At 44.8% G+C, this 17,377-nt stretch overlaps 1 protein-coding gene across 7 annotated transcripts in view; it reads left to right on the top strand.

Moving 5' to 3' along the window:
* The first annotated feature begins 492 nt into the window (after positions 1-492).
* Positions 493-17,377, top strand: part of NTRK2 (neurotrophic receptor tyrosine kinase 2) — a 408,028-nt gene continuing 391,143 nt past the window's right edge. For 2 of the 7 annotated variants that reach the window (XM_070375397.1, XM_070375394.1), the window contains exons 1-3: positions 493-757; positions 1,651-1,883; positions 2,367-2,940. In XM_070375397.1, the coding sequence (XP_070231498.1) occupies positions 2,729-2,940 (212 nt within the window). In that variant the 5' untranslated portion in view covers positions 493-757; positions 1,651-1,883; positions 2,367-2,728. Of the gene's footprint in view, positions 758-1,319; positions 1,408-1,650; positions 1,960-2,366; positions 2,941-17,377 lie in introns of those variants that run through there. The other 5 variants (XM_070375396.1, XM_070375398.1, XM_070375399.1 and 2 more) reach the window with 5 other exon arrangements.

Genomic DNA, 17,377 nt, shown 5'->3' with positions numbered 1-17,377 from the left:
GATGTTGCCCGAGGATTCCCGCTTACACTCAGCGCCCAGGATCTGTACGAAAGCCCCACTAAATGCTTTCAGTTCCCTTGTAGTATTTAAGGCATAGCCGAGATCTCAGCATTCACCTTGGCGTTCAGGGTTCTCGATCCTACCCACCCCCAGCATTTTCGGATAGATTTGTGGCTATGCTTATCTTTTGGAGGAGATCCCATCCCCGTCGCCCTTTTTCGCGGGAAGGTCTGCCAGCCTTTTTCCCCGGGAAGAAGCTGGCGAGGGCTGGTGAGCCGCTCACGGGTCGGGCAGGGGTGCGCACGCGTCGGGCGCCGCGGGTTGCGCATCTGGAGCCAGAGAGCGCCCCCAGCGCAGTGCCTGGCGCCGCGGCGGCCGTGGGTTGGTGTTCCCAAGCGTGCCGGGCGCTCTCTCCCCGCGCGGGGGCACCAGAGCCCTCGGAAGTGTCAGGCACTGCGGTGCATTTTCCCAGTTCCCTTTTAAATGACTGCGGAAAAAGAGACTCTCCGAGCCGCAAATGGGAAGACGGATTCTCAGACAAGGCTTTGGAATGCCCCGCAGCCATCATTTAACTGCGCCCTCAGAGCAGTTACGGTTTGTCACTCGACCCTCCCGGATCACCTCGTTTGTCCCTAGTGAGACCCCCAGGCTCTGCCCGCGCCGGGCTTCTCAGTAGCTGGATGTGTGTAGTGTTCCGGGCAGCGCGGGCGCAAGGCACGCGTTCGCTCTCACCCACGCACACACGAAAACGCTCAAGGTACGGCAGGGGAGCGAGGGCTCTGGGTGCCCCGCGTGAGGGTGGGCATCGCGGGGAGTGAAGCTAAGATCTGGGAATGGCTGCATCCTGCCAGGTTGAAGGATGAGATAAAATGACGCGGCGCCACACATTGGACAGGCCAGGGTTGCTACCGCGCATTTAGGGAACCCAATACGCGTCAGGCGCGCTCCCTTCCCCTCACATGTCTCTGTTTCCCCGGCGTGTGATGCCAGAAAACAACAGGAAAAAAGACCCGCTTAGAGAGCTGGAGTTGCATTTGGAGACTGCCCTCCCTCTGCCAAAGCACCAACAGGAAGACCCTCCGAAAACACCGATCCCCAAATAGATGACCCGGAATGGGGGCGGTTATGCTTGGTTACCAATGCTGGACACGTTTCGGTGTTTACAATATTTATTTATTTATAGGATAGCTCGTCCTCCCTTTTAGGCAGGATAGGAAAGGAGAATGCAGCGGGGAGGGGAAAGGGAGGGAGGATTCCTATAATAAGAATCAGCGCATTTTTCAGAGCTGAACCGAGCCCGGTTTCCATTTCAAAAAAGGAGACGGCCTCTACTGCGATTTTAGAAGAGACCTGGGTGTTAATTAGGGATTGGGAGGTGTCAGAGCCGGGGAATGGTTCAGCTTAGAGGTACCTGGGTCTAAATGCACGCACACACACGCACACACAGGCGCGCGCGTCTACACGGCCAGGCTGTGTGCGGGTGTGCGCGTGTGTGAACTCCCACATGCTGCTGCTGTCTGCTTCTGGCCAGTGGCACCGATGCCTCCCTCCTCCCCCTCGCCCCCAGATTCCCCTCCCCTCCCTGTTGCTTTTGTCTGGAGGGTGTTATGGGTTTGTGTGTGTATGAGCGTGTGTGTTTTTGGATTTCAGACTAATTTTCTGGAGTTTCTGCCCCTGCTCTGCGTCAGCCCTCACGTCACTTCGCCAGCAGTAGCAGAGGCGGCGGCGGCGGCGGCGGCGGCGGCGGCGGCGGCGGCTCCCGGAATTAGGTTGGAGCAGGAGCCTCGCTCGCTGCTTCGCTCGAGCTCTCCGAGCTCCGTGCCCAGCGGCAGGAGGAGCCTGGACCCAGGCGCCGCCGGCGGGCGGTAGGCGCCGGAGCCCGGGTGAGCAGCGCGGACAGTGACCTCCGTCATCTCGGCCCTCATTGTCCCCCTTGGGGTGGCCGCGGCGCCTTCCCAGGTGGGACGCGCCGCGCCACCTGCCCGCGCCCCCTGAGCTCAGGGGCCGTGGCGGATTCTGCAGCATCATTCGGGGGCCCCGTCGCGGAACCAGCATCCTCGGCAATCTCCGCACCTCCCTTTAAGGAGTCCTACCCCTGGCCGGTGCTATGGAATCCTGTCCCTTGCCCCATTTTTCCCTCCTTCAGCCTTAGGCACAGGGAGAGAGTGGGCACAGTGGTGCCCCGCGGCGTCAGTGCCATCGAGGGGCAAGTTTATTTCTGGGGCCGGCCGGAACTGGGCACTCATCTATCCCCAGTATCCCGGCTGGGCTCGCGGTGGGGGTGACGCGAGCGCGGAGGGAGAGTACCCCAATTAGTGGCGTATGGGGTCTTGAGCTCAGCCTTACGCGTATCTGTTTGTCCTCAGCCCGGAGGTGCGTCCCGGATCGCAGCGCGCGTCTAGCCAGAAGCCTGAGCCCCAGAGCATCCCGGGAGCGCCGCGGGCCGGTGCTCGGCTCTTTGGGCCATGCAGCGGCGGCCGCCGCGGAGCTGCGAGCGGCGGTAGCGCCCCCTGTGAGAAGGCCCGAGATGCCCCTGCCACTGTGAACGGTGCCGCCCGACAGGACACGCTCAGCCCCTGACACGCTAGGCTCTGCGCGCCTGAGACCAGCACCGAGAGGAGACAGCGGTGAGCGCGGCAAAGGCCACTCGGCGCGGGCAGGGGAGACCGGCCGGGACAGCTCAGCGACACGCACTCAGGCTGACTCCGGCTGGCACTGGTGGCTAGGAATGTCGTCCTGGACCAGGTGGCATGGACCCGCCATGGCGCGGCTCTGGGGCTTCTGCTGGCTGATTGTGGGCTTCTGGAGGGCCGCTCTTGCCTGTCCCACATCCTGCAAGTGCAGCGCCTCTCGGATCTGGTGCGGCGATCCTTCTCCTGGCATCGTGGCATTTCCGAAGCTGGAGGCTACCAGTGCAGATCCTGAGAACATCACCGAAATGTGAGTTCCTGGTCCTTTTCCTTCTTCGTCCTCTCCTTGCCTCTAGGGCTAGGCTGGTCAGGCGGGTCCCTCCTGGGCATGAATGTTGTCTCAAGTCTGGGGAGAAGTCAGAGAAGAGAGGTGCAGGGCTGGGCCGTGTGTCAGTTACCTGTTTCACTGCCTTGGTGCTGTTAACACTGGGAGAAGTGTGATAATTTAAAATGTTCTAAATAATAGATGTCTATTATATAGTATTCTTATACACTTTATATTTCAAAGCCCTGCCGGTGTGTTTTAGTCTTTCCATATGCAATAACTTAAGTTTTGGACATTTTTGTTTCATAAGGTTCTCTGTGTATATTGGGTTAGGAGCAGTTCCAGTAATATTTATGAGAAAGGAGGTTAAAATAAGTAACTTTTGAAAAATCTGCTTAAGGAAGTTAGAGTGCCTCCCACTTAGCTTCTTTCTCTGAGAGCTGGAGTTTACCAGTTTCCTTTTTCATTTTATACATCAGATTTTGCATAGGAGATTGCATCCAGAGATGGCCTTGAAAATAATCTGTAAGAGGAGAAGTTCCGAGTGTTGAAATGCACTGGCTCAAAAGAGAAAATGTGATCCTTGGAAGCCTAAAAGCCTGGTCTGATTTAATTTGGACTTGACTTCCCAGAGATAGAATTTTGAGATCATTTGGATTATAAATCTTAATTGCCCATTGAATAGTTCCCCAGGAGGAGGTTGGATGATAAAACAGCATGGAATACTCTGATGAATGCTGTCTTCACCCTGGGACCCCTATGTCCCTGGAAGTGCTTGAGCTTGTCCTGGTCCATTAGAGAGGCAGAATTGTGTATTTCTGGCCTCCTCTGATGCGTTGTGGCAAATCTGTTACCAACTAGGAGCTCACCAGTCCTTTCTCTAGCATTCCCCTGTTCCCTCTATTAGAGATTCCCCCAGCCAGCAACTTTGCCCTTTTATGTTTCATTAACATGATATTTTATTCATCCATAAAAAGGATTGGAAGGCAAAGTTTCTCCCGGTTTACTTGAGGCTGTTGACACCAGGATAGGCAGCATTGAAAGTAGGGCTTGGGCTGTGGCCTTCCGGTTGGCGAGTGCGCATGCATCTCCCCCCTCACCACCCTACCCACACCCCCCCACCCCCCCGCCACGGATAGCACACACCCTGGTTATGCCAACGTTGTTGACCAAGACAACCTGTTTTTTAATGTAAGTAAGAGACCTTCCCAGCCTCTGCTGTTTGTCCTGTTGGTGATGCTCTTGTTAGAGGGCTCAGGCAGAAGGAAATGACAACAGAACAGAGGAAAACGTGCCGGCCCAGCAGTGCTAAGATGTGCCGGGAGCAGCCAGCTGTCAGGCTGGATCCAGGATGCTCAGATAGCAATCCTTCTGGCAAGGAGAGCAGCAGGCAGAGCTGGAGAGGAAGGGTGGGTAGGGTCCTGACCACGCCGACCCGGCTTGGGCTGGTAGAGGCTTGCCAGGTTGGTCAGAGTCTGTGGCCTTTTGTCAGGATTTGTGTCTTTTTCATGAGATGGGGTGTCAGTAGTTAGATGGAGGAAGCCATATGGAATTCAGAGCCCTTCAGACTATTTTGAGACCATGAGGAGTGCCTGAAAACAGTTAGATGTTGTTTTCTTTTGTGATTGTTTTAAAATTCTGTTTTAGGTTCTAGATAGATAATGAAGGAGGAAACATAGGGCTAATTATTATTTTTTTCAGTTTAGTATTTTTAAGGCTGTAATTGGAGGAAAACTCTCTTTAAAAAATACTATTTTACGCCTGAGTGGTCTTAGCTGCCTGATAGATATGAAATTATTAATAACAGATTTGAGTAGAGTTTTCCTGTATCAGTTCTCACAACTGTTGTTATTTCCCTTTTATCTGATGGCAGGTTCCTATTTTCAGGCTTACATTTTTTTTTTTTTTACATTTACTAAAGCATTTGTCACAGTTATTCATCTAATAATAGTAATCATAATTCCTAATTTCTACTCATTTTCTTCTTCTGATTTGAAAATCCATTGAGATTCAGGGAATGGAGAGGTGTGTAAGCTCAGTGTATAGGAATGGGGAATTAGTTTAGAAACAGGAGTCAAGCTGATAGAGGTGAGCTCTGAGAAGTACTTTTCTTTGCTCGTTCCCTCAGCTTTATTTGAGACTCGTCAGTTTATGCCCCAGTGTCTTTATCTGTAAAATGTATTGAGATCCTTGTTTGGAAAGCACTTCATATAATTATTTTGAATTCTGGTGCTTTGATATCAAAATGACATCAGTGGTTGGGCTTGTTTCACTCTCATCCTTATATGACACCATCTGTGCTCTCTTTCTTACATATTAATATTTGCTTGAACAGCTTTTCAATTCTTGGCCAGTGGATACCAGCTACAGTTGGAACGAAATTACACTCTTTTTTTTTTTTTAACTTTGTTGTTAGACCCAATGATATTCCTAAAATAACCTGCTTTAAAGTTCTAGTTTAATAAAGTTTAGCTGAAATTATGTTTCGGTTTTTTAAAAGTAGGACTAATGTAGCCAAATAAAGTGTGATTAGAACTTGCTGAAGCAGTTTACTATATCATTTAAAAATAGTAAATCTCTTAATATCTATATGTTGGGGAAATTGCCTGGAGAATCCACATGGACAGAAGAGCCTGGCAGGCTACAGTCCATGGGGTTGCAAAGAGTTGGACACAACTGAGCGGCTAAGCACACAGGGGAAAAGTCGCAATCACTGTGCCTTTTAAGGTTCAGAGAGAAGCCATGGTGGAACATTTAAAAAATATACCTATAGACTAATTAAGGGAGAGAATTTTATTTTTTGATTCTACGTGTATGTTTTAAGCCATGCTGACATTTCATTTTCAGAGTTCTTGTTTGAGGCTGTTTTATTAAAAATCTTCCCTTCACAGTATCTGTCTCATATTCTTTACCACTGATGTGACCCATGTCTAGGTCTATATCCATCTATAGTTACACTTCACACCTGCCTGACGTCACCCTGCCAAAATGTGCCAGCTTCTGTTATTTGGAGATGATTATCCCAAAGCAGTGCTAAGTTAAATTTACAAACAATACTATTGTCACACATAAACAGGATACAAGAGTAAAGTCTGTTGTTAGAGTTATGTAATCAGCCATTTAAGTTTCAGAATATGTCAAAATGCTTCTCAAAAGACATGTTCTGTCTCACCCGGTGGTAAGAGATATGGTTCAAACATAAAATAGATCATGGAGTTTTAAAAATCATGGTCAGAAACGGATTCATGTTGATATATGGCAAAACCAATACAATATTGTAAAGTTAAAAAAAAAAAAAAAAAAGAAACACATGACATAAAATCTACCTACCACGTTAACCATTTTTAACGTACTGTTCAGACGTGTTAAGTGTATTCACATGGCTGTGAAAGGGCATTCATTTTTATATTGCCCATATTTTATGCAGACCAGCAATGACTTTTTATTTCTAAATTTCTTTGGTGACATTTGCTGATTTGGGATTGATATTTGGAGACCAATCTAATATTTTTCCTCTTAGTACAACATAAATAGGATTTGTAGCTTCTGCTGCTCAAGCCTCTGTGTGCAATTCATTGTTGGCTTTGTTAAGCAATTGTAATGTTATGTCATTAATACATTAATTTTGGCTCTCTCACCTGCATAAGCTTTTCCACTGCTGCAGTTAATTGTACTAAAATATTCTGGCATTTAAAAGGATTCAAAGGCATCAGATTTTATCACTCTGATATTTACTTCTCAGCCCCTCCATTGGGAGTTCTAGAGCCTTGAATTGTGCTTTACATGCATTTAAGAACTACAGCCTGTTTTCATTGTGGTTGCATAAGCCAGATTGGACTTGTTAATAAATTAGGCGGTCTTATTTACATCATTCATTATTCAATACAACTTGCAAACAAGTTAAAAACACTCTTTCTTCCTAGTGAAGGCATTCACACAGTTCAGCTCAGCACAGCCGTTTGAAATCTCAGTTTCATACCTTCTATCTCTACGCTGAGGAAGTTTTTATTACATTGGATAAAACAATTGAAAAGCCCTGTGACCTTCTGACCCTACTTTCTTCCACCTCTCCCTCTCCATCACCTCTGATTAACTATACAGGAAAATGTATTTGATTATTTTTCGTCTCCGAAAAGTGATATTTCCTTATGGGAATTCAGAGCAGTAGAGTTGAGCGAAGAGCCTGGGTTATATATTATTACAAGCAAGTAATGGGAAATTAAGATGATGTGGTCATAGCTCCCCAGCTCTGTGTTTAGTTTTGTTTAAGATCTTTCACTGTTTCTATCTCATAAACCTCTGTTTGTGTTATTTCAGTATTCCCTTGTAAAGACATTTTCTAAGTCAAAAAGTCAGCTGAACAGCTTAGAGTTGAGGTCTCTTTCTCCCCAGGAACATTCTGCATGATGGCTTTGACTATCTCTAGGTTGTAGGGGTAGACTTTTTCTTTAGCTGGGGAAAGGGAATTTAATTTTTCTTTTTCGACTTTTTGTTTCTTCTTCTCTTTGAAAAATCTTTGATACCAAGCAGGTGCCTCCAGTTTTAACTCATTGTTCATCCTGCCTGTTATGAAAAGAAACAATATCAAGCCATTATTGAATATTATACCCTGATATTATCCATCCAACTAACTTTACTGCTTCTCTAGAGAGATTCTTGTAGGTTCAAAGCAGTAGGGTAGAATGTAGCATTGAACCTGCTGCTCCTTATAGCAGTGCCAATTTTTGATTTTACTTACTGTTTACAAATCAGTTGGATGATTTAGGGGAGAGGTTATTTAGACAGGGCAATTTTTTCCCTCATTTGGTGTATGTAAGAGAAAGAAAGGGATAGAAAAAAAATCTGAACCTTGAGTTATTAATAGTTGATTGATCATTTTCATAATCTATTTGTTCTAAGTTTTAAAAAACATAAATCCCATCCCCAGGTGGCAGAGATCTGAGCCCTGCAGTGGCCTGATAATTTTAGCTTCATATTTCATTTCTGATTGATCTCTATTAAAAGAGGAAAACAGCCCACATAATCAGGATGCCTTCTAACCATTTGCTTTGCTCTCTGGGCTGTCCAGAGGACTGTGAAGTGGTAAATATTGATCTCGGAGATGAAGGAGTGAATGAATGCTTGTGGTTGTTATAAACCTGGGGAGAAAAATAATACATAGGTACTAAGCTTGCATATTTCAACTCCCCGCTCCACCCATGTTACAGAAAGCTGGAATTACATGATCTGGAAGCAGCTCCTTAATGTTTCTGGGTCTGAGCTTGTCAGATGTAAACCGAGGGCTTTGGACCCTATACTCTGTTTCTGAAGCTCCGCAAAGCATCAGTTGTGGAGAAAGTTCAGTTTATACATCAGCTTTGAAGTAAGGAGTGGTGCTTAGAGCCCGGCAGTGAGAGAATCTGAGGACCTTCCATGTCATCATGTCCTGTGTGCATGTTTTCAGCATCTGCTCTGAAGTCTCCAAGCCATCCATGTCTTTTTAAAATCCTTAAAAATTAATTTTTTTAATTGAAATATAGTTGATTTACAATGCTGTGTTAGTTTCAGGTGTACAGCAAAGTGAATCTGTTTTATATATATATACATATATATATTAATGTATGTGTGACAAATAGATGGGGAAACAGTGGAAACAGTGACAGACTATTTTGGGGGGCTCCAAAATCACTGCAGATGGTGACTGCAGCCATGAAATTAAAAGATGCTTACTCCTTGGAAGAAAAGTTATGGCCAACTTAGACAGCATATTAAAAAGCAGAGACATTACTTTGTCAACAAAGGTCCATCTAGTCAAAGCTATGGTTTTTCTAGTAGTTATGTATGGATGTGAGAGTTGGACTATAAAGAAAGCTGAGCACCAAAGAATTGATGCTTTTGAACTGTGGTGTTGGAGAAGACTCTTGAGAGTCCCTTGGACTGCAGGGAGATCCAACCAGTCATCCTAAAGGAAATCAGTCCTGAATATTCATTGGAAGGACTGATGCTGAAGCTGAAACTCCAATACTTTGGCCACCTGATGTGAAGAACTGACTCATTTTAAAAGACCTCGATGCTGAGACAGATTGAAGGCAGAAGGAGAAGGGGACAACAGAGGATGAGATGATTGAATGGCATCACTGACTCAATGGACATGAGTTTGGGTAAACTCCAGGAGTTGGTGATGGATAGGGAGGCCTGGCATGCTGTGGTTCATGGGGTTGCAAAGAGTCGGACACAACTGAGTGACTGAACTGATGCATGTATATATTTGCCCACATTTTTTTTTTTTAGATTCTTTTCCCATATAGGTCATTACAGAGTACATCTATGTCTTTTTAAGTGTGATATACTAAGAATACTGGTGGCATGTTAGTGCTGCGCTGATGAGTCCAAGTTCACAGGGTCACTTAAAGTCAAGATCAAGGAAGGAGAAGGGGCCTTAGAAATACTCTGCTTCAACCCCCCTTGCGTGAATGAGGGGCAGAGAAGAGAGTTGCTTTTCTGGCCATGGCACATTAAAGACATCACGGGGTCTAGAAGCTTCCTGCTAGCATCCAAAGGTAGCGCCAAAACCTTCCTTCTAGGGGGCCTCCCCTCTGTTCTGTTTCCTTTGACTAAACCTGACTCCAGCCCACCAGTTTAGAAGCATCAGAGATGTGAAGACAAGTTTAGTCTGGCTAAGTCTATGGGAACCCATCTCTACTGGAGACAGAGCAGTTAAAAGTTCATGAACTACTGATCACAAAGCAATAGCCTGATCTTTGCATGAGAACAAATATATTTTTTTGTTTACTGTGAGTGTGGTTGTTTGTTTTAATTTTAACTCTTCCTCTTCTCTAACACTTTCACAAAAGCTAGGCTGCAGAGAAAGGCCTTCATGAGTTGGCTGCCATGAGAGATGCTGACCTTGTACCTGCTGGACCATCCAGGCAGGTTAGGATTGGAGCGAGGGCAGAGCAGACAGAGCATAATGGAGGCTGCTGCCCCAGAGTCTTTGCCATAGTCAGGAGTGGTTACGTAGGTGGAGGAACCCACAACCTTGTATACAAAGTCTGTCTTAGCTCCCATGAAAGCTCTGTGGCCAGAGAGTACTATTCTTTCCAGCCTTCTCTTTGCCTCTACCTTTTCATGGCCCCAAGAGGCATAGCTGAGCCAGTGAGCAAGCTTAAGAGTTGTTGACTCCCATTCGGAATTCATTCTGCTACGATTTTGTACGTTGTACACGGCTGTGCTAAGCCTTTTCCAGTACAAGCGCACTTCTGAGACACACCTCTGGTTTCACACAGGGCTTCTCCCCAAGGGTCCTGGAGAGCACTTTACAGACATCTGCTTATTTAGGTTTAAAACCTTGTTCTGAAGTAGGTGGGAAGGTCCTGACAGCCTCAGAGGGACTGTCAGGTTGATTGGCTTGCCTGGGGTTCTCTGGTCAAGCTGAGCGTAATTCGGGATAGAATTTTATGCAGAGTCTTGCTTAGGGCTTTGTCTGCTTAGACCCACCTGTTCAGATTTGGCCTTGAGAGTACAGGCAATTTTAGGAGAAGTGTAGTTATTGAAATAAATGTTCACAAGTTAAATAGCACTGTAGTGAGCAGGAGGTGGATTGAGGCTTCATCTTGTATCTTTCTCTTCTATCATCATCTTCTCCTTTGTAATCTGTTGTAATCTTAAGAGGTAAATGATTTATGTGCCCTGGAGAATATAGTATCTTTTAGTATAGGATAAAATTTTGATAACCATACATCATTTAGAATCCCTCTTTTTGTTGCAAAAAATGACCTATTATTGCCCACTCTTTCCTATAATCTTCATATTCCAATAATTTCCTGAACAGACCAGACACACACACCCTAGAATTCTATTTGTGTGTGCAATGTGTCTATGTATATATAAGTATAAAACTCTACTAGGAGTGGTCCTTTCAGACTTAAGTATCTTGACTTGTAAAGTTTTTTCTAACAATTGAAGATTTACTTCTGTAAACCATCTAGACATTTTGGGGATTTAATTGACACACAATGTTATTTATGTTAGTTTCAGGCCTACAACATGATTTTCAATATCTGTATATATTACAAAATGATTACCTTAATAAATCTAATTAACATCTATCACCCCACGTGTGTGTGTGTGTGTTTGTGTGTGCAAGTGTCTCATATTCTGCTCTTTGTGACCCCACGGACGATATAGCCTGCCAGGCTCCTCTGTCCATGGAATTTTTCAGGTAGGAATATTGCAGTGGGTTGCTATTTCCTACTCCAGGGGATCTTTCCGACCCAGTCTCTTGCATGTCTCTTGCATGTCCCACATTGGCAGACAGATTCTTTACCACCACACCACCTTGGAAGTCCAATCTCCACACATAGTTAGCATATTTTTTTTTCTTGTGATGGGAAGTTTAAATCTACTATCTTAGCAACTTTCCAAAAATATACTACAGTGCTGACTGTGGTCACCATGCTGTACAGTATACCCCACTCAGACTTTTAATTTTGTTTTACTCATTCTGGATTTCTCTCAACAAGGACCCGACAGAAGTTCTTCTCTAGGTGAAATCTGTGAGCTTCAGGGCAGTGACTCTGGGCTGGGTTAGCCGACCCAGCTACTCAGAAGCCCATGTGTCTGTCCTCTTTGATCAGGTCTCAAGAGAAGCAACGAAATATTACTGGTGAGGTATTTTTGAACAGTTCTACAATAGTGTTATTTAAATGAAAAGGCATTAGAATTTTGATTTTCGACCTCTGAAATACGGTGCCGTTTAAGAAGGTAGGCTCTTGTGAACTCTAATCTTTGCCATTAAAGTTGCTTCTATTTCATGTGCCCTGGAGTCCCCTGCTGCGAAGTGGCAGAGGGGCCTGGGCTTGAATCCTCTGACTGTGGCCCACAGTGGGGACAGTTTGCTTCCCTTCTTCAGCCTTGGCACACTTGTCTTGAAATGTGTGTGCAGGCCTGGGAACTGGGGTGGGCAGGGAGCTTGACACGATGGCCGCTGAGTTCTCTGGCCAGAGAAAACCCAGCCAGCACAAACCACACACCCTTTTAGGTCTGCTTTCAGCCTTACTTCACAGCCCCTCTGCTGAGTGAGTGGTAAACAGCCACCTGCCGATGCAGGAGACATAAGAGACGTGGGTTCAATCCCTGTGCCGGGAAGATCCCGTGGAGAAGGGCATGGCAACCAAGTCCAGTATTCTTGCCTGGAGAATCCCGTGGACAGAGGAACCTGGCGGGGTACAGTCCATAGGGTCACAAAGAGTCAGACATGACTAAAGCGACTTAGCACACGCACACCCTCGTATTGCCCTTGCCCTCCTGGGTTTGGCCTTTTCCCTTTGTGACCCTTCAGTCTCCTTCTTCTGTTCTTGGTCATGGTTTTTATTCCCTTCCACACTGCCCTCAACAAACAGGCACACACACACTCAGGCAGATGGTTGGCTGCAAAGCCCCTTTCGTGGACAGTGAGGAAATCTTGGGTTGCAGAACCCGTGGATCAACCACCATGGTTCCAACTGAAACTGGCCTGCCAAGGTCAACTCACTCAGAGAGGCAGCAGCGTAAAGGACCCTTGGTAACTGGATGGGGAAATGGGAGTTGGGGTTCAAGTCCATACTCTCACAGTTTCAGAACTCGGGATCCCGGATGAACCATTTAATCTCATCAGCCAGTTCCCTAATCCTGAAACTGAAGATTGGGATTAGTTGGATGCTAATCTCTAAAGAGATCTGTGATTCTGAGTCAGGCAGCCACAGGTGCCAGTCTTATCTTTTCTGTTCTGGAATTCACCCTTGCCTCCTCCCCCAGGCCTAACCCAGAGCTTGCTCCAGGTCTCTAGGTATCTTAAGCAACAGAGTCCTATCTGTGAGTTTCTCTAGGTTCACCGCTTTGGTTCAGGTTAGATGGCTTTGCAGGTTACCTTCTCCCTGCCAGTCTGCGTGGCAGTGCTCCCAAGGTTTCCTACCCATTGAAACAACTATACCCCCTGCCCCCAGAGGTTGGTTTTTTTTAACATGCACTGTCTACCTGCACTTTTAGGCAATTGCATCAGCTAATCCACCCATTTACATCTGATCGGAATACCTGCTACCATGTGTGTGTGTTCTGACCTTCTCAGTCCACTCTTGGTCCATTTCTGTGGTTGCTGCTCCAGAAGGATCTCTAATTGGCTTGCCTTTTTGCCAGTCTTCACTTTCCATGACCTCCTAAGCAGGAGCTTGCCTGAAATCAGCTTTCATCTTTCTGCCTCCACCAAGTTTCATTTTCCTCCTGGCTGGAATAGTTTACCGCATGTTTCCTGATCGTCATGTGGGCCGCCTGTCATCTAAGTCAAACTTCATGCAAACATTAGTTCAGTTCAACTAGTGTTTATTGAGGACACTGGTGATGCTACAGACAAATTAGATACTTTACTGAGGCAAGAAGCCTCTGAGTAGCTTATACACAGTGGGAGAGAGAGAGAGATCTAATTTTAATATAATGTGATAAGGACAGTCAGTGCATGAGGCTAAAACCCACATTTACATGGTGATTGTTTTCAGCTTGAGCCAGACATGGGACCAATTACAAAGGGTGTTTCCTCCCAAATGTGCATACTTTTTATTGTTAATAGTGGGAGGCATGGACATGTAGACTGGATGTGAGCAATCCGCATGCCTGCTTTCTATGATGACAACAGCCCAGCTGAGTTTGGTTATTTTTTCTCTGTCAATATTGTGATCTTCTTATGGCTCTATCCACTTATATTCCATATGAACAAACTGCCTGTATCTGAAACCAGCCTTTCCCTTCCAGTACACGGGAAGGGCAGGAGTGTCTTTGGTTAAAACTAATCATTCCCCCTCTATGACAGATCCCATTCTCTTTAACTTTTCTCTGTTGATGACTTGCCCTCTCTTGTCTGAATTTTCAATCTCTTCCTCTTGTCAGTGTCAGAATTTAATCAGGACTGGGTCCCTTCCATCTTAGAAAAGTTTTCCTTTAGCTCTGTCCCCTTCTTCTCCTTCCAGGTTCCTTTAGTCTTGGCCCTTTTCTTTCTTCCTTTGACTCCTGATCTTAGAAGACTGGTCTGCATTATCTTTTTCCTCCCCTCTGAATCCAGTCTCAATCCACTGCTTCATCAAACTTGCTCTCCACTGCATCCCAAAGACGTTTATAGAACTAATCTAAGGCAAATTTCTCTGCCCTTCTCTTATTTGCTTCTTAGCAGAGCTTGGCCTCATTTCTCACTCCCTCCTGAAGCATTCTTTTTCTTTGGCTTTGGTGTCAATGAAGTTTTCTCATGTTCTCCCTAACCGTCTGGCTGGGGACAGTCTTCTTACTTAAAGGTTTCCTTTTCTCCTAAAAGTCGACGTCCCTTCTCCTAAAAGTTGTGTCCTAGGGCTGCTTCTCTTCCTGAGCTATGTCACCCTCACTTATGACTTCTGTTGCCTTCTGCATTCTCCTGATGTCCTAATAATTGTCCCCATCAACTATAGTGATGACCTTTGGGTCATCTGTCTACTGAACATCCTTCTTGGATATGTCATAGTGCATCACGCTTGACATTTCAAAATTAAATCATCATGGTCACCCCAAACCCATTTCCAGTGTTCCCTACCTTAATGAATGGCGCCGCTGCCCACTTGGTCAAAATGTTTTGTTTTGCATGGCAAAACCTTGGCTCCGCCCACTCCTTAACGCCTGTATTCATTCAGTTATTGTCTTGCCAATTCATTTCTCTAAATATATTTCTCTAATTCTTTTTATCTCTGCTGTCCAGATTCCCTCATTCATTTATTCTTGCTTCCAACAGATGCTAACTGGGATCTGCTCTGTGTCATGTTAAGTACTTGGGATATGGTTGCAAGCAAGATTGATCTGGTTTCTTTTCCTTACCAAGCTTGCAGTCTGGGAGGAGAACGAAACATCAAACAAATACTTACACAACCAAAAATTTAATTCAAAACCACCATCATTTTTTGCCTAAAATGCAGCAGCTCCGATGTGGCGTTCTGGTCTGCAGTCTCACCCTCTTTGTATCCATATACCACACTATGTTGGAGTGGCTTTCTAAAATGCTGACCTTATGTCATTGCTTCTAATCACCCCATGGCTCCCCATGTCTCTTAAAGCCCAAAGTTGTGGTTTTTTAGGTTTAAAAACCCCCAGATTATCACTATATTGCTATACAGTAAAGCATATAACTGTCACCTAGATTCAGACACACAGTCAGCATAACAGTTGCTTTCCACACCAGCAGATCTATAAAGGAGAACAAATTATTAACTGGAAGCTTGCTTGGTGATCTTGGAATTAGAGCAAGGGCACTTAATTCTGCATTTAAAATGTTAAATGGCATTAAGTTAAGCTTGCCTGAGGCATCCATCTCCATAATGGGAGAGCCTTTACAAAGGGGAATGCAGAACTTGAAGTACTTTGGCCCAGACCTGTGTCCCCTGGATGGACACTCCTTTCTCTAGCCTTTATTCACTGCCCAGCACCAATTCTGATTGACACATTCTTTCTTTAGAAAGGTTAGTGCCTTTAGCCAAGACTTGCTCAAGCCTGGGAACCCTTCTGGGTCTTTAAAGAGATTTTGCACATTTTTTTCTTTGAAAGACATTAACGTTATTATATGGACTTTTATTCATAATTAGATTTTTTAAATTAATATTTGAAAGTTTTAAGACATATAAACAGTATAAAGAAGTGTATCATGTAAAGTTAGTCTGCCTCCCATCATGGGTTCCAACTGGCCAATCCCTCTGCCTCTCTCTCCAGTAGAAACTTAGATTTTAGTTTGTGTGCCTGCTTTTAGAAATAGTCTACTCAAGCATGTGAGTCTATTCACATACGTGGGTATATATATATATATACATATATGTATGTTTATGTATACATATATATGTGTATATCGGAGAAGGCAATGGCACCCCACTCCAGTACTCTTGCCTGGAAAATCCCATGGATGGAGGAGCCTGGTAGGCTGCAGTCCATGGAGTCGCTAGGAGTCGGACACGACTGAGCGACTTCACTTTCACTTTCCACTTTCATGCATTGGAGAAGGAAATGGCAAGCCACTCCAGTGTTCTTGCCTGGAGAATCCCAGCGACGGGGGAGCCTGGTGGGCTGCTGTCTCTGGGGTCGCACAGAGTCGGACACGACTGAAGTGACTTAGCAGCAGCATATGTGTATATAACTGTCTACATTTTAGTATGTTTTTACTTAACAGTGTATCTTAAAAATGTTTCTATATCAACATATGTGGGACTTCCCTGGTGACTCAAGAAACCGCCTGCAATGCAGAAGGCACAGGGGATGTGGGTTCCATCCCTGGGTCAGGAAGAGCCCCTGGAGGAGGGCATGGCAATCCACTCCAGTATATTTGCCTGGAGAATCCTATGGACAGATGAACCTGGCGAGGTACTGTCCGTAAAGTCCCAAATAGTTGGATATGGCTGAAGGAATTTAGCACGCATGTATGCATCAGCATATGTACGGCAACCTTATTTTTTCACAGTCACACAGTACTCATTGAAGGAATAGATTTCATTTGACTAATTTTTACTTGGACACCCTGTGTTCAAGTTCTTGCACACTTGCATAATTTTATCTATAGGAAAAGTTTCTAGAATTTGAATTAGAGGGGCATTTGCATGACATTTGTGATTTGATAGATATTGCCAAGTAGTCTTGCAAAAAGATCACATCGTTTTATTCTGCCACCCAAACTGGAAGCACCTGTTTTTCTGCAGCCAAGCTGATACTATTAAAACTTTTGAATTTGTCAATCACATTCATGGGAAATAGTGTAGCATCATTGCTTTATTTCACAATTCTTTAATTATGATTTGTTAAAAATCTTTTTATATAAATGTATGTAGCTCAGTTGGTAAAGAATCTGCCTGCAGTGCAGGAGACCAGGGTTCAATCCCTGGGTCAGAAAGATCCCCTGGAGAAGGAAATGGCAAACCACTCCAGTATCCTTGCCTGGAGAATCCCATGGACAGAGGAGCCTGATGGGCTAGAGTCCACGGGGTTGCAAAAAGTCGGGCAAACCTGAGCCACTAACACACAACAAGCCATTTGTACTTCTTTTTCTGGCAACTGTATATCCCGTAGGCATTTTCTTTTTCTATTGAATTGGTGACCTTTTCAAAAAATTGATTCCTAAAATCTGTTTAGCAATAAGAAAATTTATGCTTTGTCTAATGTTTTTCTTGTCTTCTGATGTTGATCATAGCTTTTGGTAACACAGATTTAAATGTTTTTGTAGTAAAATTTATTATTTCCTTATGACTTCTGTATTGTAAATGTGGCTAAAAAGAGTCTTTCCTTCTATAAAAGTATAAAATAAGTCTCCTATATTTTCTTCTTTGACCTTTACTATTTCATGCTTTTGTATTGCTCTATTCGGATTTTTAAAATATAAAAGGTGAAGTAGTAAAAACAACTGTTTCAAGATAGCTAATCA

The sequence above is a fragment of the Bos mutus genome, chromosome 8 (assembly GCF_027580195.1).
Source record: "Bos mutus isolate GX-2022 chromosome 8, NWIPB_WYAK_1.1, whole genome shotgun sequence".
In the NCBI taxonomy this organism is placed as follows: Eukaryota; Metazoa; Chordata; class Mammalia; order Artiodactyla; family Bovidae; genus Bos; species Bos mutus.
Note: the sequence above shows the minus strand (reverse complement) of the source record. Positions and strands in the feature narration are given on the sequence as shown.